Source organism: Telopea speciosissima, chromosome 6 (genome assembly GCF_018873765.1).
Source record: "Telopea speciosissima isolate NSW1024214 ecotype Mountain lineage chromosome 6, Tspe_v1, whole genome shotgun sequence".
NCBI classification, from domain to species: domain Eukaryota; kingdom Viridiplantae; phylum Streptophyta; class Magnoliopsida; order Proteales; family Proteaceae; genus Telopea; species Telopea speciosissima.
The window spans coordinates 47,862,560-47,890,191 of record NC_057921.1 but is presented as its reverse complement, the minus strand read 5'-3'; the positions used below and the strand labels follow the sequence as shown (position 1 = coordinate 47,890,191).

The 27,632-nt window shown below is 38.9% G+C and overlaps 1 protein-coding gene and 1 pseudogene across 3 annotated transcripts; one reads left to right on the top strand and one right to left on the bottom strand.

Annotated features, from left to right (window-relative positions):
• Positions 1-1,200: 1,200 nt before the first annotated feature.
• On the top strand, positions 1,201-26,015 carry LOC122666317 (acetyl-coenzyme A carboxylase carboxyl transferase subunit alpha, chloroplastic-like). 3 transcript variants are annotated; one of them, XM_043862518.1, is made up of 11 exons: positions 1,201-1,795; positions 1,900-1,974; positions 2,470-2,577; positions 2,735-2,895; positions 3,194-3,308; positions 3,388-3,542; positions 18,897-18,948; positions 19,035-19,103; positions 24,248-24,325; positions 24,418-25,549; positions 25,930-26,015. In XM_043862518.1, exons 1-10 carry the CDS (start codon positions 1,469-1,471, stop codon positions 25,546-25,548), a joined length of 2,271 nt encoding a protein of 756 aa, XP_043718453.1. In that variant the 5' UTR covers positions 1,201-1,468; the 3' UTR covers position 25,549; positions 25,930-26,015. The 3 variants fall into 3 exon arrangements, with proteins under 3 accessions (XP_043718453.1, XP_043718451.1, XP_043718452.1); XM_043862516.1 differs by having other exon boundaries at positions 25,900-26,015; XM_043862517.1 differs by lacking the exon at positions 25,930-26,015 and having other exon boundaries at positions 24,418-25,753.
• LOC122666319 lies at positions 12,870-13,105 on the bottom strand (annotated as a pseudogene).
• Positions 26,016-27,632: the final 1,617 nt, after the last annotated feature.

Here is a 27,632-nt window from a genome sequence, read left to right as displayed (position 1 = left end):
TGTTTGTGCCTCTAGCTCTGGCATTTTTCCTGTTTCCTTTGTTTTGAGGCCTTCTCAGGTTTTAGTGGCGCTACCTTTAGATGTCACTGTCATCAGGTCTAGCACCTACCATGGTAGTAGGGATGTCATTTTCCAAACGAATGCTGGCTACTTTATGGCTACTAAGTGCAAGTGTGGCACTAGCTTCTCGGTTAGTTGGGATCAGCTACCCACATGGGGACCAGTGGGGACAGATCCCAATCCTCCATGGGCTGTGGGATCCACCTCTAAGGTGAGGGACTCATGCCCCATGGAGGGTTCAGATCTGTCTCCACCGTCTCCAAGTTCAGAGCAGATCCAGACTCACTTCTCTGCTGCTGCTATTGAGGTGGGGCCATCTAGGATGGCCTTTTTACTCTAAATTTCAATTTGTTCCTTTTAATTGTATTTTCGAACAATTTAACTATCATAAATTTTTTCAACAATGTTACATCTTCTTTAGATCGAGTCCCCAAGGCTATTGGTGAGGATGATGCTAGGTTGATTCCTTCTCATGTTTTCTTGGTAAACGATTCCCGCTCATTGTGATGTAATTTTTTAATTCACTCTTGGGTCCTCTAATAGAGAGGTTAATTTTTTGGTCACATGGGCCTTACTTTTGAGACTTTCCTATGATTGGTGGCTCACACCACCTCCTTTTCTTGAAATGAAAAACATTCATCTGATGCCGCTACGCGATCTTATTGGCCCTGTGCTTGTGCAAGGGCCCAGGCTATTGTAACTTGGCAACGCTCTTCTGCCCTTAATTTTATATTGTCTTAATTTCAACAAATATTTTTTCTCTTTATATTTCATTTTTTTTGGGTTAATTTTTTCCCTTTATATTTCTTATATAATTTAGATTGGTTCCCAATAAATATTGTAAATTTTTTTGATTTAAACAAAATGAAGAGCTGGTGGAAGTCCATTATACTTGCACCTTGGTATAGATCCAATGGCTCAGACAGTGAGTTCACTCCAAATTCAATGGTTAAGATTTATCCAGTTGGTATGCAGCTTGGCAGAAATTGGAGTGGAAAAAGTGTATTCAGTATCTAATCTGATCAGGATCATATGGATCCGGAATAGAACCCGACCCTCTGACAGCCTTACCAACTCCTCCACAACGGCCAACCCGAAAATCGCTAGCTCGTTAAATTGCTTTTTCTTTCGTCAACGATCCATCTTTATTGAACCCGGTTTTCCTCTTTCTTCGAGCTCTCCTCCCTCGGTTGTTCCGCCACCTTTTCTCTCTCTCTCTCGATGTCCCTTCTCAAACTTTCTGCTGCAAGCGATTGGCAATAATCTGAACTCCTTTGGGAAATTTGCCAATGATTTGAGTATTTTTTTTGGTATCCTGGAGCCATCTCTGTTGATTTTATACTGATTTTGGCTCTCTACTCGGTTGCATTTGTGGAGGATTTTAGTTCTCTACTTGGGGAGCCTAAGAATGGATTCTATGTATCATTCTCCAATTACATTTACTGGAACTACTGCTTCGGATCTTCTCCGAAGTTCGAGAAAAGGCGTCAATGGTGTACCTCTGAAAGCCCTGGGTAGGGCGCGGTTTGGGATTGTGAGGAGGGATTTTACTGTCAATGCGAAGATGAGGAAGGTGAAGAAGCATGATTATCCATGGTCAGATGATGCAGACCCTAATGTCAAAGGTGGGGCTTTAAGTCATCTTTCGCATTTCAAGCTTTTGAAAGAGAGGCCAAAGCCAGTCACTTTGGATTTTGAGAAACCCCTAGTGGGTCTGGAGAAAAAGATCATTGATGTAAGCTCAACTCTTTGAGTGTCGCTTAATTCAAAATTGGCTTAGTATTTGATTTTATTAGTAGAAATTTAGGAGTTTCAGAATTCTGCTTTCCTTGTTTGTAGGTACGAAAAATGGCACATGAAACTGGTCTGGACTTCAGTGATCAGATCATCTCGTTGGAGAATAAGTACCAACAGGCAAAGTTTTGAATAAGTCTTGTAAACTATTTTAAGATATTCTAGGATTTGAAGAAATTTTAAAGGCAATTCCCATAACTGTGGAGCTTCCAAATTACTTGGTTCTTTTTCATTTTTACGTTAATTTATTTTATTTTCTTTAACTTTCCTTCATGTTATTTTGTATAAAATGTGATTTTTAGAGGTATGGTTATTTTGTTTCAATTATTCTTTAGGTTTTCCGTCTCATGTGATGTTAGTGATGTGGGTTAGACTAAGCTTAGTTCCTTAATGAACGATGCAACAATGGAAATACAATTTGGTTTTGCTAGTGTTACCCTTGTCTACAATGGTTAAACTAGCCATGCGTCCCATAGCTTGACCTTGATGTTCATCCATCTTGCTCTTTTTTGCTTCTATTGCGATTTGATGGATCATAAGTTTCAGAGTTTCTGTGAGAAGATACTTTCTGGTTCTGATTGCCTATGTTGGCTGTTGTAATAATCTTGATTTCAGGCAGTAAAGGATTTATACACGCGTCTGACTCCAATACAACGCGTGAACATTGCTCGTCATCCTAACAGACCGACATTTCTTGACCATGTTTTGAACATCACTGACAAGGTTTAGTAATTCTGCGAGAGAGACTGACTTTCATTTTTTTCCAATTATTCATTTCCTACAATAGGAATTTTTTTTTTTTTTTGGGTGTAATTTGAAACTTGCATTTTGTCAAATTTTGAGGGAAATATCTGACTCATCTTTTGGTTCCATTGTCTAGTGGGTCGAACTTCATGGAGATAGAGCAGGTTATGATGATCCTGCCGTTGTTTGTGGTATTGGAACCATAGATGGTAGAAGTTATATGTTCATGGGTCACCAGAAAGGAAGGAATACAAAAGAAAATATTCAGCGCAACTTTGGAATGCCTACTCCACATGGGTAATGCCCTTTAGATCATGGAATCATGATATGAGAAGGCAGTTAGTCACAGACTTACAGTTAAACTGTATTTCTGTCAATTATGATTATATATTCATATTGATAGCTTAATTCTGTTATAGTTGTTCAATTAAACTGTAAAATTACTTACGAGATGAAACCCAGGCTAATTTAAATAAATTCAAAAAATTGTAGAAAGCTCTGTGTGACCCATAATGATGAAGCCCTGCATAAGAAAAAATAATTTTGGGGGAGGGCTTAATTTAAATTCCTAAACAGTAAGTTTGATTTTGAGCAGTTACCGGAAGGCTTTACGCATGATGTATTACGCGGATCACCATGGATTCCCTATTATCACTTTCATCGACACACCTGGGGCATTCGCAGACCTTAAATCAGAAGAACTAGGCCAAGTATGCATTTTGATTTAGCTTACACTATATACACATGTTTTGCTACTTACTGGATTGCTGAGTCCCCTTTCGCATGCAGGGTGAAGCCATAGCTCACAATTTGAGGACCATGTTCGGTCTGAAGGTTCCAATTGTTTCTGTTGTTATTGGAGAAGGTGGTTCTGGTGGTGCTTTGGCTATAGGATGTGCAAATAAGTTACTAATGCTTGAAAATGCAGTTTTCTATGTTGCCAGGTGATTTTGCTATTAATTCTTTTAGTTGGAGCTCCTCTAGATAATGAAACATTACCTGCTGGATTTCCCTTTTATCGTATATATTATCGTGTGGGTAATCAACCAAATGAAAGGTGCCTATTATCTGTTGTCTTAACCATTTCACTGGGAGAATGATTTGCTAATGTTTTGAATTATCAGTAAATTTAGTTTTGGCCAACTTGTTAATGAAGACAGATTTATGAAACCTCCAGTGCTCCCAATCATCATGTTTGATAACACAAAATACTCCTCCATTTCTTGAAACCAAAAAGAAAAAGAAGGTTTGAATACATGGTATTTTTTGAAAATAGTGTTCTAACTATCAATGTATGAGGTAAGGTGGGTCTGTAGTCATTGTACTGTTACTAAATATTGGGCATAATTCGGCATGCCTTACTACCACAGATAGGATAAAGTTGGACCCTATGGGTCCAATTAAATGTAGTACATGACTAGGTTTTTCCATATATGCATCGCATTACAAAGGTTTCATCATTGGTCCCTTCAACTTGTTGATATGCTTCCGGAAAGTTTGTAGTATTATGCAATATGGGTTGGGTATATAGCCGCTTGTCATATAAAGCAAACTGGTGGGACCCACTTTCCTTTAAAGGGTGAGAGCATGAGAGTACTTTTATAATAAATGCACTTTCATATTTCAAAGAAAAAAATCAAGAATTTGAGAAGTATATAATGGTTTATAAAGGAAAGGACATTCATCTAGGGAAACTTGGTGGTGTGACGAGGTGGTTCAAGCAAATATTAAGGTTAAGAAATCTTTAAAACTTGGCAAATGACAAAGGATGAGGAGGATTTAAAAGTTATAAATTTTCTAGGAATGAAGCTAAAAAGATAGTAGGGAAAACAAGGACTAAGAAATATATGGATCTCTGTAACAATTTAGGCACAAAGGATGGGGAAAAAGATATTTCTAAACTAGCTAAAATGAGGGAAAGAGTACGGTTTCAACCATATTAGTTGCATTTAAAAGTGAAGATGATAATGTATTAATAAGTGATGAGGAGATAAAAAAGATGGAAAAACTATTTCTACAACTTACTAAATGAAAACGATACTTGTAATAGTATTTTAAAACACGAAACCACAATATATATATGGAAAATTAGGGTGTGATGATGAAACTAGGTAAAGCAGTAGGTCCAGATGCCCCAGTTCGGAAGAGTGACCTGATCCTGATTGTGGGAACCAAAAGAACCAGGGGCAGGCCTAAGATAACCATAGGAGAAATGGTGAAGAAAGAATGCTTAGCTTAGGCCTTGTTTGTGGTCTGACCTCAAATAGAGCTGATTGGAGAGCAAAGATCCATCTGGTTGACCCCATTTAGTTGGACTTTAATGATGTGATGCTGTTGTTGTTTTACACACCATTTCGAGGCCTGGAACACAATGTTGGGCAGTTAAAAAGTGGTACGTAGCTAAGAAGGGTCGATGTTTTATGCCCCCCCTTTTTCTTCTTTATTATTATTTTGCTGTTTCTTCTAGGATCCATGTAGCTGAGCCCATTAAGTTGGGATAAGGCTATGATGATGTTGTTGTTGTTGTTGTATGTCCAGATGTATTCAAGTAGAGGTGTGGAAGAGCTTAAGAATTAGTGGAATAACTTCACTAACGAAGTTTTTCAATAAGATTTTGAGTACAAGAAAAATGGCAGATGAATGGAGGAGAAGCATTGCGGTTCTGATTTATAAATTGAAGGTGAAATTCAAAGCTGTAATAAATATAGAGGAATAGAACTTTTGCACCATACTGTGAAATTATTAGAGAAAGTAATTGAAACCTGCCTATGATAAGAAACTAAAATTTCAGATAGTCAATTTTGTTTTATGCCAGGAAGATGAACCACGGAAGCTATTTATTTGCTTAGGAGAATAATGGAAAGATTTAGAGAATGTAAGGAGTATTACATATGGTCTTTATTGACTTAGGAAAAGCTTATAATAGAGTCTCTAGAGAGTTAACTTGGTAACTATTAGGGAAGAAAAGTGTTTCAAGTAAATATGTGGGCATAGTTAAAGGTATGTATAATGGTGTAGTGACTAGTGTAAGAACTATACATGGTAGGGTAGTGAATTCCCAATTACAATTAGATTACATCAAGGATCAGTTCTAAGTCCGTATTTGTTTACACTAATCATAGATGAGCTGACCATAATTGTCACAACTTATAGGCGACCCAAGGCGTTGGTGGGGGGCCTGGACATCAAGGCGACACCAACAAGGCGCATTGATGTGCTTTTTGTTAATGATATTGTTTTAGTGGATGAAACAAAAGCAGGGATAAATGCAAAGTTGGCTTATGGTATTAATCTTGGATCAAATGGTTTTAAGATAAGTAGGACAAAACCAAGTGTATGGTGTGTAACTTTAGTAATAATAGGATTAAAGTTGGATGGTGAAAATTGATGAGAAGGAGATACTGCAAAGGAATATTTTTAGGTATCTATGTTCAATAATAGATAAAGAAAGAGATATAGAGGATGGTGTTATACAAAGAATTAAATGGAGTTGTCTATATGGGGTTGGCTACATGGATCCTTGCCCTCCAATCAGCTCTATTTGAGGTCATACTTATACAAGGCCTAAGCTATGCATCTCTTTCCTCACCACTTCTCCTAAGGTCATTTTAGGTCTGTCCTTGGCTCTTTTAGTTCTTTCAATCTGAATCAAATCACTCCTCTGTACTGGAGCATCCAAAGGCCTCCGTTGAACATGGCTGTGCCACCTCAAACGACTTTCTCATAGCTTATCATGTATCGGAGCTACTCCTAAATCAGCTCTAATATGATCATTCCTTACTTTATCCTTCCTAGTTTTGCCACTCATCCATCTCAACATCCTCATCTCTGCTACACTGAGTTTATTTATATGATGCTTCTTAACTGTCCAACATTCCGCACGATACATTATAGACCTCACAACATTGATCCAATTTTGTACTCTTTCCCTTTCTTCTCTGCCTGAAACTCAACCTGACCCGTATGTTAAGAGGAGAGAGTGATCAAGATATAGCTGACAATAGCACACACCTGGGACAGAATCCTGGTGGATTCAATCTAGCATCACTGTAGAAATTAGAATCCTACCCAACAGAATCGAAGGGCTCACAAAACCAGCGGTTAAAAACCAAAGGAAATTCCCAATCTAGGTCTCAGATCAACCCTAAAGTTAGGTCAACTGTAGATAGCTAACAGTACCTCAATCCCTCAAAAGAAGATGGAATCCAACAAGTTATGGAAAAAGGATGAAATTAGAAACTAGTTTCCAGAATTAGAAACAGCATTGTAACTCATTCACATGGTAGAATAGCACCAAAACATGGACAGAAACATTACTCGATGACTTCCTCAACATATGTAAAAATTAGTTCATTCCCAGGGTTAGATGTTTCAGTTCGGCAACTATACAAAATAGAAACTTATTTTCAGTTTTGGTAACCATCAATGCTCATCAGTCCATGGGAAAAATAGCAGTCCAGTACTCCAGTCGAAAGCAGCCTATGATTACCTCTTGGGAGCCTCAAGGCTGCTGATTAATCCCACAGCCAGAATCTCATATTAATAGCTCCACCAAATAGCAACTCAGAACAGAATTTAGAAACCAACAGTAATTCTTATCCTCAGGGTAGATTGAACCTTAACTTTGATCGAAGGAAGGCTGGGGTAGACACTTGTTAACCTCAAAATATCTCCTCATTTTAATGGCCGGATGAAGAAATAGCATTACCTTACTGTAGCAGTCCTACAATGGCGGAAACAGGAGCCGCAGGGTATTGTCAACATGTATGAGTCCTCCAATTGATCTCCCCCTTTTGGTAATCAATACTCCTCTTCGATAGCACAATTGGACAGCAGCAAATATAGATCTCAAACAGCATCAAACAGTGACTGAAATTACAGGAAATAGGTAGAAGAACAGTGGAAGAAGAAGGGATATGACCAAGGCCTTGGTCAATCTCTCACTAACCGGTAGGTTTCTCACCCTCACTGTCTCTCACAGTAAACCAAGCATAAAGCCAAGCTCTATTTTCAATCTTCAAATTGTGGTGTCTATTGTGGCATCCCTCTCATTTTATTAAAACAGTAACTAGGGTCTCCTCTTGCATGGAGAAGAAAGCTCCCAACAATGTATTACAATATTAAAAGAGCAACTATTCCTAATCTAAGGTCTAACTTCTAGAGACATTACGAATTAGAAACAACTTCTAAAATAGTGACTAAGAAATAGAAACTACCTTAGTAATAGGTGGACTTTATAAGATAGTCCTATTAAATTATATAATATTGCAATCTAATTAAAATAGAAACTAAGGTGTAGTAACAATCTACTACAAGCATATAGCAATTAAAATAGAAATAAATAAGACAGAATTTGGGGGGGGGGGGGGGCGCACCCAGTGCACGAGGCTCCCGCCACTGCGGGTGTAACATCCCGAACCTATATAGGGTTCAAGGCACTGCTCTCGCAAGTGCCGACCCAGAAAGTCACAAATAGACATGTAAAAGTAGTAGCAAAAGTCCCAGTATCGCATACTACACAGCGGAAGCTTAAAGGTTAAGTTACATTTTAAGAGTTAATTTATGCACTGGTGGCAAATAATTACATTCATGCATAAACAAAATCTGAATCAAACATACCAGAGTGTTATTTACAATTCAAAAAGTCAAATGTTCTTAACATCACTAAATGTCTTTTGGGCCTATCTTTGGGTTCTCAACTCACATACACCAGAGTTGCACAAGCCTCCTTATCTGAAAAATAACAACATATATGGGATGAGCTTACGCCTAGTGAGGTACACATGATTCTATACACACAAGCATTCAAAGATATAATAATGGATACAAGGACATAAATGACAAAACATAGAAATTCATTCCTTAATTAGTTAGGTCAGGTCTTGGCCGTTTAGTGAACTACCATAGTGCACCAACTGTTTAGGGTGGTTGTCGACTACATACTTTCCAGGTATTGTAGCCTTGCATTATAGATGTGCTCTACTCCCATGTGTCCAGACACCGTAGCCTTGGGAAGGACCCCTCATGTATATAAACATCATATTAGACGCACTCTACTCCCATGTGTCCAGGCACCGTAGCCCTGAGGGAGGACCCTTCGTCTAGTCAAACATCATAATCGATGTGCTCTACTCCCATGTGTCCATGCACCGTAGCCTTGGGGGAGGACCCCTCGTCTATTCTCTTTCTCTTTCAGGACCCTCATCCAGTACATAACCCCCTACTGGAAAGGGGTGGTAGCCACAGGGGTATTTAATACAATAACCATTAATCAAACACACATGTTTCTCTTTCATTTTCTTTCTTTCACTTCCATTTAATTTTTTTCTTTCCATTTTCACCATCATATAAAGGTAACATTTTCATGGAACTCATAAGACATTCCTTAGCATACTCCACAGCATACAAACTGGACATTTCATATATCATTACATGGCATACAAAACCAAGCATCCATGTATTTTCATTTAAATCAGTAAACACATGAACATCATTAATTTTCTTCTTACATTTATTTTTTTATTGCCTTTCTCGTTCTTTCTCCTTCATTCCATTTTCATTCTTTTCATGTGGCATGATATATAAAATCACTTCCTTACATTGATCATCACATAGCACATAACAGATTTCATTCTACAGTCATTAGTCATATGCATAATATCACTTCATACAAGCACTTCATAGTACACAACATTTATCATTTATGAATTGTTGTGTTAAACATTTCATTTAATACAAACTTGATAACATATTTGCTAACACTGAGCAAATCATACAACATTCAGTCATTTCCATCTCATAGCATACACATTACAATAAAGTACATAGTCATGATTTCCCTCACCTTGTTCCACTGTAGTTCTTGAAATCCCTCTGCAACTCGTAAGTTTTAGCAGCTCAAACGCTCAATCTCAGCTCCAAATTTGATGTAGGATCCTCTTAGAACCCAATGGTTCAGAAATCCAGATCAACATGAAACTCTCTTTATTACAGTGTCCAACAATCTTTAATCTCCCTTCCTCCTACTTTCTTTTAGTAACAGTGATGCAGTACCATCTGAAATCCCAGGTTCAGCTTTCAATTTGAAAACCATCTTCCAATTCCAAGCTTAATTGAACTACCATCTCCTCATAAGTCCATCAGCAGCTCTAGTTCCAAGATTCTCAAATCCCAGCTTCAATTTATGTAGCCTTTAAGAACACATTTCAGATTCTGTTTCCAGCCCTTCACAATTTTCCATCTCTCTTTCACAGTTTCACTTTGTACAATCCAGTACCACAACCCCTTTTATTTCAGGTTCTCTGCAATTTTAATGGTTCCAGCTCCCAACTTGTTACCATTTCCTCCATCAAATGCTTGAACCCAGCAGCAGAAACTTCAACTATGTCTTCAATTAACACAACCCTTCATCTAATCCTCTACTCTAATGATTAAATCTTGAATTCCTTAAGATTCTTTCCAATTCCTTCAGTCTTCTATCAATACAGCTTCTAATTCCATGAACACCCATATCATTCCCTTCTCAATTTAGCAACACAACATTATTCTAATCTGTTCTTGACTCAGAAGTATGAAATCATCTCAAATTCTTCAATAAAACTTTCTGTGCAATCCTTGCTCTCTCTCAAATTTCCCTTCAAATGTTTGGACCCAGCAGTATTATGCTTCCATCTCTTTCAATTCAGCAACCCAGATTCATAAATCTTCCATTAATTCCACAGACTAACAGCAGCTTCCATCCCAAACTTCTTCTTCTTCTTGTTCTTTTCTATTGCCCTTGGTGTCCTTCAAATTAGAACTCCAGGTCATCTGTTGTCCAGTCTTCAATGGTTAAGGTAAACCCTCAGAAATAGAATCTCGAATTGACTTCATATATCCAGTTCCTCCTTCTTTCAATTCCCCTTCTTAACACCCTTGCTGAACCCAGTTGTATTCTTATCTAATCACAAGAACCTTTTGAAGATTTGTTGGTTCAGCAGCTCAACAGTTCATTAATCATACTGGTTTCCCAAGCTCAGCCTCTATTCTCTTTAACTATTACTTTAATATACCAAGTTCTTCAAGTAAAGCTCTGTTGTTCTTCAATTTCTTTCTTGAATTCCCATGGGTCAGTACCCTAGCTTCCCCATTTCAAGGGATTACATACACATGCACTAGTTCCCTTCAATTCCCTGCTCCTCTTCTTCTCCCTCCTTTTTTTCTTTCTTCTATAAGTTCCAGAATTTCAGCAACTCCAGCAACACCTCTGAACTTCAACTTCTCATCCTCTTCCTTTCTTCTTCTTTTTCTTCCAAGTCTGAAACTCTGCAGTCTCCATTTCAGTTTCCATCGTCTCCTTCTTTTTTCCTTCTTCTTCTTTCTTCCTTTTCTTATCGTGTCTCAGCACTTCAGTAAACCCAGCAAGCTTAGACTTACTCAACTGAATGCACCTTTGCTCAATTAGAAAATCTACTTAGTCTATATGCTAATCTAATGACTAACCCAACTTAGGATTTAATTGTTTTTGATTAACCCAACAACTAATTGGTAAATAGACTTAGTTAACTTAATTAGCTTAACTAACTCCCTTTACCTTGGTCAAAACCCTTCTTAGGACAGCACATCCTTGCATGTGCCATGTGGCTGGTCCCTCCATGCCACCGCCTACTAACCATGCACAGCCTCATATGCCACCTCCTCCTTTCTCAGCCATGTGGCTGGCTTTGAACAACCACCACCTCCTTCCTCATGCACAACCTCATAGGCCACCACCTCGTTCCTCAGCCATGTGGCTGCTCCTCTTTGAATCTCCATAACTCAAACAAACCATAGTTATCCATATTTGAACCACTTGGTTCAGCAAAACCAGATTAGACTAGACTAGAACAAGCCACCTCCTACTTGACTATTCACACATACTTCACTATTCACTTAGTGTATTATACAATTACAAACTATATGTAATATCAATCATATATATACACATACATTCTGTAAGCAATGCTACGCGGTCCATGGGATCATGGTGGTTCACCTTGGGAAACTAATAAATTATATTTTTCGAGTTCCCAACTCTTGGGATCTCTAGTGGTTGTCCCTAGGGAACCCTAGGGTTGTCTTAGGGCACCCTAAACTGGCTTGGGCATCCTATTTTCAATTTTTAGGGTTTTCCATGATCGCCCATGATGCCCTACTGGAACCCTATTTGGGTTTGGTATGACAAACCAATGCCCAGTCCATCTCTTTGACGTCCCATAAAATAATGGGATCCATGTCATAGAGAAAAGTCATCTATATTCCATCCGATGCAAAGAGGGATCCATCCCACTCCCGAATGCGCAGCGGAACATAATCGATTCGGGTTACTTTCACATCCCATGAATAATCATAAAACTAAATCAACAGGAATTAACATAAATTTGCTAACTTGATGAGCCTCAAGTGTTGCTCCTCCAATAGCCAATGGTTCTTCCTCCAATGAGCACTCAAAGTAAACAGATCTGAATCTCCAATGGTGCAGCCAAGGTTCTTAAAGCCATTCCTAGATCCTCTTCAGTTCCTCAGTCACAGATCTGGGTTTTCAAAACCCTAACTCTCAAAAGTCTAGAGAGCTAGAAGAAGGGGAGAGAAGAGACTACAACAGAGAGAGGGGAGAGCCAAAATTTGTCCAGAGGGGGGGGGGCAGCCAAAAACGTGGAGCACTGCCCCCCTTCTGCGTTTTTGGTGGTTTTTATAAACCTAGGGTTTCTAAAACTCTGGATGGGAAAAATCCCTGTGAGAGTCTGACTCTCTCTCTCTTTGTTGGCTTTCCTGTTTAAACTCAAAGTGCTTCTAATTGGTGAAGAAGCAGAATCTAATAGGGAATGATATAATTAATTAATTATTTTAATTTATGGATAATTACAAGTAGCACCATATCCATTAATTAAATAAGGGAAATTTACACATACCACCCCTGAGGTTTGACGAAAGGATATTTTCACCCCCCAGTTTTGGAAAATTCTACGTACCCCCCTGAGGTTTGCAAACGGTAACAAATAAGCCCATTCCGTCAGTTCATGACTAACACTGTTAAAAATTAGACTTGAATTGACGGAATTGCCCTTTTAAGAAGAACCTAAAAAAAAAGAGAGGTGAATGGACAAAATTACCCTTATAAAAGAAAAAAAAAAAAACCTGCAACTCATCTTCCCCAATTCGATTGGGGAAGATGAGTTGCAGGTTTCAAAACCATAAGGGTTTTTCTTTTGTTTCTCCTCGGTCCCGGATCCAACGGTCTTGTTGTAGTGTTCCATTGTTTACTCTTCCTCCTCGGTCCCGGATCCACCGGTCTTCTTGTTGTGCTTCCTAGCATACCTCTAGTTCCTCAAGAACTTGGGATCCATTCCTTTGGTGGATGTGTGTCTGTGCCTCTTGGGCTTCTTAATTCCATTCTTGTGAGCCTTGTGTGACTGGTTATGCGCAGTGTGGTTCTTCGACTTCGCCATTTCTGTGAGATCTCTTCTGGAATTATTTGAGTTACGAGTTAGGGTTTCAAATTCAATATCAGATCTTGAGCTACGAAGTATTATAGACAAATCTCATCAAACTGAACCTAACAGTTGGAACAAAAAGAGAAGAAAAGAATTGAGTAGACCTGATCACCGGCCTTGAGCCTCATCTCATTGCAACGAGCTGCAACTGCGAGAACTCTCAGCGGACATGGTGTGGAAGATAAGCTGAAGAAACAGAGTTGGGATTCAAACAACAGAGGCAGAGGACAACAGAGAGAAAGAGAGATTGAACAGAGCTGGAAAATTCATTAAAACAGAGAATAAGAGGTGGTGGTGTGGAAGATAAGCTGAAAAAACAGAGTTGTGACTCAAACAGCAGAGACAGAGGACGACAGAGAGAAAGAGAGATTGAACAGAGTTGGATTAAAACAGAGAATAAGACAGAGGACGACAGAGAGAAGAGAGATTGAACAGAGCTGGAAAAAGGATTAAAACAGAGAATAACGAATAAAGACCAGGTTGTAACCGGAAAGATTAGCTTTTTCTTAGGTTTTACTGAAAAGCTTCTTCTCTCTGAGAATAACAAATAAAGACCAGGTGGTAACTGGCAAGATTAGCTTTTTTTTTTTTTAGGTTTTATTGAAAAACCTCTCTGAACGAAATAGGTTGCTCTTAGTTTTTTGAGAAATCGATAGCTGTTGGCTATTCATCACTGAAGGAAAAAAGAGAAAGTAGAGCTTCTCTCAGCATAAACCTCTCCCTCTGCAACCTTAAGATTTATCTCTGTTTTTTATTATTACAACATAACAAAAACAAATCGAAATGTTTCGGTTCCTCAAGTTAATTCGTTCGTCTCTGTCTGTGTGCGTGTGTAACGATAATAGAATCAAAGATAGGAATTACGCGAGGAAGAAACCCTAACCATATTCGAGCAGGTGTCTGTCATGGAAATCTGACGCGGCTAAGGCTCTCCGGCAAAGGGAAGCTTCAGTGGACGAATAAAAAACGTTGTCATGTGTTTTAATTGAAGAAAGAGACGGTGATTTCGATTCAGAGGTGGCGAGATGGAGAAGAGCCTCTGTGTCAATATTTTCAGAAACAGAAACTGGCGCCTCAACCTCCCTGCTGGTTCTCCACCGGTTCGTCAAATCCAAATCCTCATCAGTCTTCACTGCGTCGTTATTTTTTTGCTCTAATTCAGATCCCTTCAACTTAAGTGTTTCAAGCTCTTTGCCAGGCTTGAAGTGTTCCATTAGAAGCCATGGATGGAGCAATCGATGGGGATACCTGGAACTCATCTTTCCCAATCGATTTGGGGAAGATGAGTTGCAGGTTTTTTTTTTTTTCCTTGAAGGGGCATTTTTGTCACTTTACCTTTTGATTTTAACAGTGTTAGTCATAAACTAACAGAATGGGTTTATTTGTTACCATTTGCAAACCTCAGGGGGGTACGCAGAATTTTCCAAAACTGGAGGGTGAAAATATCCTTTTGTCAAACCTCAGGGGTGGTATGTGTAAATTTCCCATTAAATAAATAACCAATTATTTTAGCAAATTCCAAATAATTCCCTGCATGATAATAAATTATCATGTACAACCCCCCCAGTAATCAACACCATCATTATGGAATCCAGGGCATGTACACTAATACTGCCAAACCCCATTCCATAGTACATGTCCATACAAGAGTGTCTGTGTATCTGACCGGACCTCGCAAAACTCGATAAAACACTTTAATCAAATAATTATATATAATCTATTATTTTATGTAAAATAGGTTTTGCAAAAACCATTTCCAAAACGACACTGGATCCAGATTCCGATCCGACCATTTACAGATAATATCAATCTTGGTGTTCCCCAATCGGGCAGTGGTGACCATGTTGAGTAACTCCTTCACTCACAAAGTGTTTGTGCATTCCTAGAACACCGGTTTTGACTCACTTGAGTCTCAGTCATTGATGAACCAAAGAATGCGGTCACACTTTGCAGTGACAGGGTTCCCTCAGGTACAGGGTCTCGGTGACTCATGTCTATCCCTTCCTATATCTGGTAGTAATACATGAGGGAATCGACAAAGTAGATTCTTCTCCAATACACACATTGAACATGTGAGCACTCGCATTCATACCCTGACATCACATGTCTAGGCATACCCAATGCGATGACCATATGATAAGGGTGCCCAACCCAAACCCTAGTCGTGACTACCATTTTAGGTAATACTTACAAACACATAATGGTCAAAAAGTTTATATCGCATGTGATAATATTAAACCAAAATGTATAAAGGTTCAATACAAAATAAAACCGAATTGAACCAGACCGAACCGGGTTTGATGGACACATAAATCCAACACATACACCATAGTGTATTATATAATATAAAACTCTTATAATTTATATAACTGATATTAAAAATAATAAAATAATTCTCCTCACATTATAATAATAGAAAAATTATACAATCTTCTAATATAATACTAAAACAGAATATCAAGCAATAAAATAGTCACAATTATTCAAATACTATTATAATATTCATAAAAGCATTAGAATATTCCCGAACACCTAATATAAAAATAAAATATTCATGACCTGCATACGGGGTGTTATAGCGAGGTCTGGGGAGGGTCATGATGTACGCAGCCTTACCCCTACTTTCACAGAGAGGCTGTTTCCAGACTCGAATCCGTGGCCAATTGGCCACAATGGAGCAACCTTATGGTCCTTACTGTTGCATCAAGGTCTGCCCTCAAATAAATAAGAAAGAATATATTCTAATAATCCTCCCATGGTAGGGATGAATAAGGTAGTAATAGGCCTACACCTGGCCCACGATGGTGGACCAAAAGATGAGCCTGAAAGTTTGGCTGGCTGGCTCAGCCTGGCTGACTAATTGAGCTGGGCTCGATGTGCCGGCTGGCTTGACCATCTTTTCTTCTTTCTAATCGATCTACATCAAATCCCCCCTAACACTTTCCTATCCTTGACCTTAAGTTACAAAAATGGTGGCCAGAGTTTATGAATGGCTAGGATGTGGCCTACTGGCCTGCGGAAGGGGGGATTTTTAGGGTGTTTTTATTTGGCACAGGGGTTGCTTTTGTATCTGGTTCTGTAAGTTGTTTTGTGGCATGGTCTCAGCAGGGCTTTCAGTTTTAGCTGGAAGCACGGCTCTCTTTAGGTGAGGGTATGCCTCTTGTGTCATCAGATTTGACAGGGATTACTATTGTGCAGAAGGCTGGATCTCTGGGTTGATCTATTCTTTCAAATCTCAAAGCTGGTTCTGTTGGTGCTGTGCTGAACTCCATCCATGGAACAGGGGACACGAGCATAGTTGTCATGGCGTCCTGGCGCTGGAGAAACAAGCATATCGAGCTTCAACATGGATGATGTACAAATATCGCCCGATATGGCCTCCATGGCACCGCCATGGATGCCATACCACGATATATGGGCATTTCGGTCGATATTAGTGTATAAAACTTAGGTTTTAAATTTTTTTTTTTTAAAAACCATTTAAGAGCTTAAATGCTTTTTCCTTGATTTACATTAACATAAAAAAATTAAAACCATTAAACAGTACACTATAGTACTATACCCTAATTTTGAAACACTATTACTAATTGGAATTGGAATTTGGGAGATTTTAGAAATCGCAAAGTGAAAAGTCGAGACAGAGGAGAGAGTTTGTGAGACAGAGACACGGAGACTGAAGGAGTTAAGAAGACGAAGAAGTGAGAAGAAGAAGAAGAAGAACTGAAGAAGAAGTAGAAGTGAGAAGAAGAAGAACTGAAGCTTCAGTTCCTGCAACTCTCGGCAAGTTCGAACCCCTCCGGCAACCTCCAGGTAAGTAATTTTTTATTTTTTTTTTAATTTGGTTCTTCTTCTCCACTCTCCTCCCAGTCCTCCGGCAACTCGATCCTTCTTCTTCAGTTCTTCTTCTCACTTCTTTGTCTTCTTCACTTCCGGCAACTCTCTCCTTCAGTTCTTCTTCTTCTTCTCACTTCTTTGTCTTCTTAACTTCTTCTTCTTGCCTTGCAGTTGCAGGCTTGCACACAGTCACATACCTCAGTTTTTTTTGTCTTTTTTCTTCTTCTTGCCTTGCAGTTGCAGGCTTGCACACAGTCACAGACCTCTCAGTGTTTTTTTTTTCTTTTTTCTTCTTCTTGCCTTGCAGTTGCAGGCTTGCACACAATCATAGACCTCTTGGTTTTTTGTTTCTTCTTCTTGCCTTGCAGTTGCAGGCTTGCACAGAGACAGAGAAGGTGTTTTTTTTTCCCTTCTTCTTGCCTTGCACACAGCCACACCTACACACACGCAGACAGGGAGAGAGTCGAGAGACAGAAGGGGGGGGGGGGGGAGGGATTTATTACAGCCAGTAGTTCTCTCTGTTTTTTTTTTTATTTTCCTTCTTCTTGCCTTGCAGTTGCAGGCTTGCACAGTCACAGAGAAGGTTTTTTTTTTTAAAAATTTTTTCTTCTTCTTACCTTGCACACAGCCACACATACACACACAGAGACAGGGAGAGAGTCGAGAGACAGGGGGGGGGGGGAGGGATTTATTACAGCCAGTAGTCCATCACTCACACACACACAACAGCAGCAAGCACATATTCAACTCCATAATTTCAGTTTTTTTTTCCCTTCAGCTTAATGTTAATTTGCTAAAAACCAGTCCTTTGATTTTGTGTTTTCCATCCTAGCTTAGGACTTATCTCAATTCTCCATAATTTCAGTCTATGTTTTCATACTTTCATATACACTAATGGATATTACACTTTCATGAATTAAACCATAGTATATTAGTAGTACACTTTCATGTTGATTTTTTATGTTATAGGATATATATTATAGCATACTAAATGATGGAGTAAATAAAATATAAAACATGGTCGACATGATCGCCATGGCAATGCCATGGCGGGCGACATGTCGATATATCGACGTGACACCCCTCCACCGACTTGGATCGCCGTGACGCCGTGACAACTATGGACATGAGAGTGGTTCAATCTGCTGTACTGAGTTCGAGATCTGATATCTTAAGAGGGGTCATCTCCATTGGTGGCTCTGTTCGCTGATGGAGTGCCTTGATTTTAAGGCAGTGAGAAAATTATTTTGCATTACCAAATGTGTTTTCTTATGTTGAATAGAAACAAGAAAACCAAAATATCCCAAAATATTTTTGATGTTTTGACAACAACAACAACAATGACGACAACTCAGCCTTATCCCAACTAAATGGGGTTGGCTACATGGATCGTTGCCCTCCAATCAGCTCTATTCAAGGTCATACTTGATACAAGGCCTAAGCTATGCATGTCTTTCCTTGAAACTTCTCCTAAGGTCATTTTAGGTCCTGCCCCTGGCTCTTTTAGGGGCCAGGGGCAGACCTAAAATAGAAATTATTGAAACTGTATCCCATCACAGCCTTTGATATACTCAAAATTTTCACATTTTTAAAGGAGGCAACACGAATTAATAGTTGAGTAAACCATAGGGTGGCATCTCATTTTCAGTTGTCACTGCCAGTTGCTTTGTTAGTGGAATCTTTCACGTGCTTTAACTTCATAATTTCATACTGTAGAGCTTTGGTCGTACTTTGACACCTCTTAAGTATGATAGAATACTACTTTAGAGTTCAGAAGGAAATCAAAGATACCGTAATAAGTGTTTGGCTTGAACCTGTATCATATGGTTGTCCAATGGATTCCCCTTTTGTTCTTTTCGTTGAGATACTTCTATGCTCATGCAATTCCTATTTACTTCAGTTTTTGTTGTTGCTATTTTCTGCATCTTCATATATCTTTTTTCCATTCAATAGCCCTGAAGCTTGTGCAGCGATCTTGTGGAAGAGTGCCAAAGCTTCTCCAAAGGTTTGTAATAACACTCCCTCTTTTGGCTTGTCAATTTAAGTTTCTTTTAGTTGATGATAGGCAAGTGAGGTTTTCCATCTTTGCAGGCCGCCGAGAAGCTGAAGATAACTGCTACCGAGTTGTACAAGCTGAAAATTGCAGATGGCATCATCCCTGTAATGTTCTTCTCCTGTATAATTTCTTTTATTGTGATACATTTATTTATTTATTTGTTTGAAGGTATGATAATTTCATTGATAAACAAAAGTATGACAAGGTAGTATCCATACAATGATCAGTATTTTTTTGTGCAAGATTACATTAACTCGTAGGAAAAGTCTCATGGATACAAGAGAATCTGATCCATTTCTAAATTGGACAGACGCAACAAAATCAGAAGTTAACCCCTCTCTAAATATGCGGAAACTCCACAAATTGAAATTGGGAACCCAAATCAGTATTGCACTGAGTAAAATGTTTAGTGTACTATGGGCAGCTAGCTTTGCCGCCGACAGCGTCTACAGCAACTTTAGAATCAGATCTGATGGGAAAATAAGGAATCCCTTTCTCAATATATAGCGCCTTAACCCTTGTTAAAAAACTAGTACTCCATATAAAAAATTAGAGAGTTCAGCACCTAATGATGTATCTAGGCTGTACTCCAAAAAATACAGCTGCAGGTGTAGGGATTCCCCTACACCAGCAGCACAGTAGGTATAAGGTAGGTGCAGGGATTACCCTACACCAGCACAAAATCGTGGGCTCATTATGTTAGGTTTTATTAGACTTTTATTTAGTTTCCTATTTATGCTGAGTTGTAATCCTAATTGGGAATCCTAGTATAGTTTGGAATTCTAATCTTAGTTGGGAATCCTAGCTGGGTATCCTAGTTATATTCTAAAATCTATTTTCTTTTGTCTCAGCCATGAGGGCTATATATATGTAATTGCTCTGAAGAGCTGCCCCCGATTTGAAGAAATAAAGTTACTGCTGTTTGCAATTTTATTATCCTCAGGGAGGCTGTGAGGGTGAGATACCCAGGCTGAGATAGCCACCTATCCCTATCCCCATCCCTATGCTGGTTCTTCAAGGCTGTTATCCCTGCAAACACTGGGGGCTTTCTGCATCAGGTTTGGTGACTGTTTTCATTCCTTCAAGAGGGCCACTCGATCCTTACTTGTGGGATATCAGACCACAGATCTGATAAATATCAGATTTCTCCCATTGAAGACAGAGTAACTTGATCCCCAAGTCTCTACTGCTGCAACTTCAGATCTATGCATCAGGCCATCAGAATCTGTTCATCTTTGGAAGACTGAATCCCTGTTTCCAGATTATCCTTCGATCTACAGATAAGTTACATCTACTGGTTCAATCTATTATTTTCTAATTCTGATTTTCTGGTTAGAAGAGCTTGCGGCCAAAGATTTGTTTGCTGCCTGGGTGTTTATTCTGTTAGGTTTATTTACTTGTAATCGGCCCTACATTACCTAATCCAAGATAAGCAAAGACAAAACCATAATCCTTGTGAAGAATACCTTCTCATAAGAAGCTCTCTTCTAGTTCAGTGTACCTTCACAATCAAAACATAATAGCGCCGTACTCTCTCCCCCTTTCCCACTGTTGGGTATTAATTTGAAATTTATTTTATGGGAACAGAATTATAGAGAAAGTTCCTTTGGGCCTAACCTAGGAAATTGTGTCAGAAGTCTTCTGGTGTAAAATAGTCATGTGATAAGTTATACTTGGGTGTCTAGGGAAGTGTGAGAGATTTGAAGATTATGGTAAAGAAATAGTATAAAATGAAGTGTGATGCTTGATGTGACTTTTGTTTCACAAAGGATGAAATGGAGAGAAGCAAGAGGGGGGGTATGTCACACCCCGGCCTGGTTTATAAGGGCCACGCGTGACTGGATGTGTCTCACATCCAAATAACCCACCAGGATCGCAAGTGCAGTACTCTATTCGCAATCATATCCACAAATACAAAATTAAGTGTAGCGGTAGCAATTAAATACATAAGTAAGGCAACAATAAAGGAAGACTAAACTGAACAGTGATATGTATATATGTATAGGAGAGCTGTGTTACAATGATTCTTCCATAAGCAAAAGAGTTAAACAAAAGAATTATTAACATAAACTAAACAAAAGTGTATAATAAGAGAAGGGGAGAAGCCTGAATCTAGTAGTGTCTCAGGAGAACGCGTAGTCATCGCACGAGCACGAAGCATCGTGCACCACCGACAGAGGAGCATCAACTCCAAGGGCTGAAGGAGAGTCTTGCGTAGAGGAGACTCCCATAGGAACAGCAATAAGACCATCTGAAAAATATAAGGATCCACGGGGGTGAGCTCTCAACTGAGCCCAGTAAGAGAATGCATGCATACAAACACAATAAAGTCATGATGCATGTTCTAGTCTAACATGCGCCTAACACAGATGCTAAGTCTCATGGGGTATAAGTACTACTGTGGTAGATGCTAACCTCGGTCCCGAAATTAACACATCGGTCACCCGAGTGAAACCATTCTACCACGGTGAGGACCCGCCAGATGGGCATTTCACCAGGCAGCGGACCCGACAGACCCCCAATGACAAACTCTAACTGTTTATTCCCACAGCGGAGTACACACGCTAACATGGGACAGAAGATGGCTCCCCAGCATTTACCCTTCGGCTGAACCACGGGTTGTCCAACACTTCTTCCCCTGTTGGCAAGGGACGTAGTACTGGGTGATGATCAACAACCTAGCCCAGTGCAATCTATTCATGATGATACAGATATGGATAGTTGAATTATAAAAGTATAGTACTTCACCATCAATAAATTCTCAATAACAATAGTATCCATGCAATGCAAGATGTCAAATGCAGCCTAAATCACATGCATTCTAGTGCGATGAAATACAAGTTAATAAACTATATGCACTGAGTAGCATTTGATGATGCATGGCATGGCAATCAGAACAATAGTAAATTAAAATGATAAACACACCAAAATTAATTTCAAAGTTCCCTTACCTGAGTTGGAGAACTAACTAGACAACAGGAATCCAAACTCCAACACAGACCTCACCAAAAAGAGAGTAAATAGCCCTATTTGAACATTAAATAACATAAATTAGACACAGAAGAAACCCCAAGTCAAACCCCTAGCAATTAGGGCATTTTGGTCAAAAAAAAATGTTGAACCAGATTCAGGGCTAAGGTGAACCGGTCGACCGGTTCAAACCCTGGTTCTGCATCCGATTCAAGGGGCAGATTTGGGGGTTTTTCTTGTAGTGCATGGATCTTGACATGCACAGGGTCAATTTCATGTTTTAGACCCAATTTAAGGTGGGTCATTATAATTTAATAGGTTAATTTCAAAGCACAATATCAAATTGGGGGGTTTTAACAAATAAACCTAAATTAAGTGTTTTAGGGTTTATCATTTAGTCAATAGAACATGAAATTGGGTTCAGAAGGGGGACAACCATGAGGTTTCAGGTATAACTGAACCTGATTTGACCTAAAACAGATTTATATTTGCAAAATTTCTATTTTTAAAGCTTGGTTTACATGCTTTAATGGCTGCCATGGGTTAGGACTGGGTTAAGGCTTAGAATTAGAGAAGAAAGAGATGGGAGCTGCAGGAATTTAAAGGCTTACCTGAAATCGATGGTGATATCAGTGTGACAGCAGTCTCAGATTGTGCAAGAAGAACTCCAATTGCACTCCCAAGTTCCAATCCCAAGTGCAGAATTAAAGCCCCAAGGTATGGTTTACTTCTCCCTCCTTCTTCTCTTTTTCTTCTTTCTTTCTTGTTCTCCAAGGCTGGAACGATTCTGGTTCCTCTCTTGGTTTAGGTAGAAATGAATGAATAGTGTTTAAGTCCATTATATATTTAGTGGATTGACTAAGGGCTGTTTGGTCAATTCAAGTGAAATCAGCTTTTAACACTTAATTCTAAAATCTGTTTTTAAGTAGAATTAGTTCTAAAATCTGATTTTTAATGGAATTTCATACCTATTAGCTTAATTCTAATTGTATAATGATGTCATGACATCAGGGGCAATCCGGGTATGGGTAACTACTGGAAACAGGGTTCCCCACTGGGGACGTGGGTCCCACAGCATTAAATTTACTAAAATACCCCTATAACTCTAATCGGTCAGTACGGTACACTATAAAATACAATTACATCATACTTACAATGGGTTTAATCGAGGGAGTGGTTCTACATGCTGTCCAGCCAGTAGGTCCGACAGAGGTAACTTAAGTGCGGGGTTCCATTGGGGTCCTCTGACTCCAGAAGAACAAGATGGGAAGATTCCCTGGAATCCTCCATAACCAAAGGCGAGAACCAGAGCCTGAATTCACACAGGTTCCAAAAGTTCAAATTTTTTTTTTTTTTTTTTGAGGGTTTCACAGGGTATGTAGGTAATTTTTTTATATCATTTTCTGTATTGAATGTAAAAGTGTTTTAAGATTCAATATTATGAAACAAGGAGCTCTGTACGGTTTCTTCAAGGATCGCACATCTCCAAGTTATTGTGTGTGTGTGTGTGTGTGTTTGTCGTTCTCTTGTCCCCCTTCATTCTTGAAAGACAATCTGGTTTTTTATTTTTCTTAGCCCATCGGCATCCGCCTCATATCTCACCCATCATAATATAGGCACGGGTCCATTTATGTTCTTCTATGGAGCCGTAAGTGCCACCCTATATTAGCCACCATTGTATCCCACCCATTTTCATCTCATGCATATTTCACCTAATCATCTTATGCCACAAAGATTGGGTTTCATTTGTGAACCTCCAGAACCACTTAGCAAAGATTGATGGGTTCTAAAACAAGTAATTCCTATTCCTAGCCCACCTCTTTCTATTCGTAGACCAACCATGTGGTTCCAATCAAGTGGTCCCAACTCCTTTCTCCGGCTGCTGAAAGAATCCTTACTATTTTTCTAATGGGGCGATGATCTTCCTTGATCCTTTGAATATGAAAGAGGAGGAACAAGTAGTATACAGGAAGGTTTTCCAAAGCTGATTTGATGAGTTCTTGGAGCACAGATTTCTTCAGAATTAAGTTGCACATTTGTGTGCCCATTTGCTTCATGATCATCCTTTGAACTTCTTGATTACCTCCCAAATTTTGAAGGCATTAAACAGATGTATACTGATGATTGAAAGCCTGATAATGTAAGCTTATCTGATTTAAGCATTAAGGCTTTTGTTCTAGAAAGCAGGTTTCCTAGATGCTGCCGCTGGGCACTTTTGCTCCTACGCACTTTTCTTATGTAAAACTTGTCTCAATAGAATATTTACCCTTCTTTGCAGGAACCACTTGGTGGTGCACATGCTGACCCTTCTTGGACCTCACAACAGATGAAAATTGCGGTCGTTGAAGCAATGGATGTATGTATCGGTTAGGTTAAACTTTTTTACTTTCAATTGTATTTTTCCATCAAGATTCTAACAATTTTTTTTTTTCTCCTGTGGATGTATAGGAGCTCTTGAAGATGGACACACCAGAACTGCTAAACCATCGGATGCTTAAGTTCCGTAATCTCGGTGGGTTCCAAGAAGGACTCCCAGTGGAGCCTGAAAAGAAAGTCAACATGAAAAAGAAAGGTATACCCATAACTCAAAAAGGAGAAACTGGAAGAACTCCTGACCTCGAATTGGCAGGTGAGGTTCAAAAGCTGAAAGATGAAATTCTAAAAGCCAAGGAGTCATCTATCAAGCCTCCAGAGTTGGATATAAATGAGATGATACAGAAATTGAAGAAGGAGGTTGACCAGGAATTTTCTGAGGCAGTTAGAGACTTGGGTTTAAACGGCAGGCTTGAGACACTGCGGGAGGAGTTTGCAAAAGCAAGAAGTTCATCCGACCAACTAATTGGTGTTAGTCTGAAGGACAAGATTGAGAAGCTTAAACACGAGTTCAACCAGGGTCTGTCACTGGCCCCAAATTATGCTAGCTTGAATACCAAGCTTGATATGCTGAAGGAAATATCTGAAGCCAAGAAACTATCCAGTGATCAAATAATAGCATTGAAGAGGGAAATCAATAAGAGATTCAAAGAGATCATGGATCGGTCAGATGTAAAAGAGAAGATAGAGGCACTTAACACTGATATGGCAAATGCTGGGTTGTCCACTGACAGGGATCTATATTATGGACTGAAAGAAAAAATCATGAAGGTGAAAAAGGAGATAGAATTGGAATTGGCTGATGTCATCAAGTCCTTGAAGTTTGACATAGTCTCTGTCGAATCAAAAGCTAAAGACTCCAGTGAGCAAACATCAATCTTGGGCTTGAAGGTCAAAGTAGCTGAGTTGAATGAAGAAATAAATAAAACGATAGAAGGTGCTATCAATTCATCAGATCTGAAGAATAAGATAGAAATGCTCAAGCTGTTGGTTGCAACAGCTGGAAAGACACCTGACATTGAGTCAAAAAATAAGATTGAGGCTCTGAATCAACAAATCAAGCAGAGCCTCACAGAGGCTATAAGCTCCTCAGGGTTGGTAGAAAAGCATGAAAAGCTGAAGGAAGAGATTGCAAAAACCATTGAATCTTCTGAAGGATCTGATGGAAGTTTGAGCCAGGGAACCCTAAAGCACTCTTTTGCTTAATGTAAGTTCATCTAACACTAATTTGTTTCCATTATTTTGGAAGTTCCATGGTTTCATCTGATGCAAAACACCGCTTGAAACCAGTCATGGGGGTTTTCATTTGCTTATGAATGATGAGTGATGGTGTATCGCTGTAAGTGCATGATTTAGTGTCAATTGCAAGCTAAATTTCACCAACAAGAGCATCAAGCTTTACCACTCCCTCTACACATTGTCTTCTGTGTTTCTCAGTGCCTGTCCTCACCCTCAAGCAAAAAGATTTTTCCCCTCAACTAGAAAAGTTCCCAGCATGAGTTGGAGGTTAGGATCTATAAATTTCTTATGTATTATTTTACTTTTCCTCTGTTATAGATGAACATATTGTTTGAATAGAAAAAACAGGTGGTTGGTAAATCAGTTGTACTGCAGTAGTTGTTCGAAAACACACCTGCCATCTTCCTGCTACATTGAATTAAAGTTCCTACTTCCTATGGGAACACGAGAGTTGTGTGGAGTTAATACCGATATTCGGACTGGATATTCTATTATCAATTTTCAATTTACTTGTCCATTTTGCAGAATCACTCTTTCTTTTGTTTGGGAGGGGGGGGGGATACGGGAAGGTGTGATTAACAATATCATTCTTTGTTGATGTTAAAGAGAAATAGTAGTACACATTAGTGGACTATTTGTTTCTTGATACTACAAACATGGACTTTGAGTCGACTCTACATATATATTGTCCAGGATTTTTAAACTGAAAAAACTCTTGGTATTCCTAGGCACCATGCAGCCACTTGATGCGACTCCATATTACAGACACGACTAACTGTGTATAAAAGGGAAAATTGCCTTTACAGTTTACACAGCTCCATTTTATTTTGGAAGGGCTTGTGTAATGATCCACTATTCTGAGCCACATGGATAGATGATGTTGCAATTCTCACCATTGGATATAGACGACATGGTATGGATTAGCCACATGTCAATTTTAGAGCTTAATTCATTCATATACCATATTGTATATTGACATGCATCTCTATATGTTTCTATGCACATTAGGGTAGTTTAACCACTACTAGGCATTGTCTCATAGTGCTGGATTTTCAAAGTTGTATTTTTCAGTTGGCAAACCCTAATAGAGAGGATTTGGATGAGAAAGATGGATGTAAGACCCTCACTTTTCATAAAAGGACGTGCAAAAAAATCTACATACACGGAAGACGTGCCAATCTTTTGTCCATAGTATTAATCCATGAAAGTGGCAAATTAGGTCCATGGAATTGCACTTGCAAGTTGCAAAACCCCCACCCCAACACCCACCCTTCCCTAAAAGCATCACGTGATACTTTCTATATTCTCATGGTCTTAGGAGTAGGGGTGTAAATGAATAGTCAAAATCCGTCTATGTATCTGTGTCCGTATTCGTTTAGCACTATCTGAATTCGTCTGAAAGTTAAATGGATGCGGATACGGATAGGGATAGACCATAGCTATCCGAAAAGCTATATTTACATGTAAATGGATAAAATATTTGATCCTTATCCGTGTCCGTATCCCTTTAGCACTATCTAAATCCGTCCGATAGCTAATCAGATGCGGATATAGCACTATCTGAGTCGAATCCCATCCATTTACAGTCCTACTTAGGAATAGATCGTTAAATACTTTTGGAAGAAAGTTCTTGTCAATGAGTGTCGCCCATAAAATCAAATTAGAATTGGAACCGAAAATCAAAATCAAAACCGGACCGAATAAGCCAAATTGAATTGAACAGAATAAAAATTGGTTAGATTTGAGTATTGGATTTCAGAACTGATTCAGTTCTTTGTCCGGTTCGGATCAAGCATAGGAACCAAATTCCCCAACCGAAACCAAACCGAATTTGGATAGTAGTATCTTATAGTATGTTATTTTATTATATTATTAATAATTACAATATATATTACTAATGTTAGTATTAGAATTTATAATACTACTATATTATATTATAATATTATTATATGTTTATTATAGTATATGGACTGAGTAGAGGAATCGGAACCGAACCATGTAAGAACCTAGTATAACCAAATAAGAATAGAAACCAAGTAGGTTCGATTTGA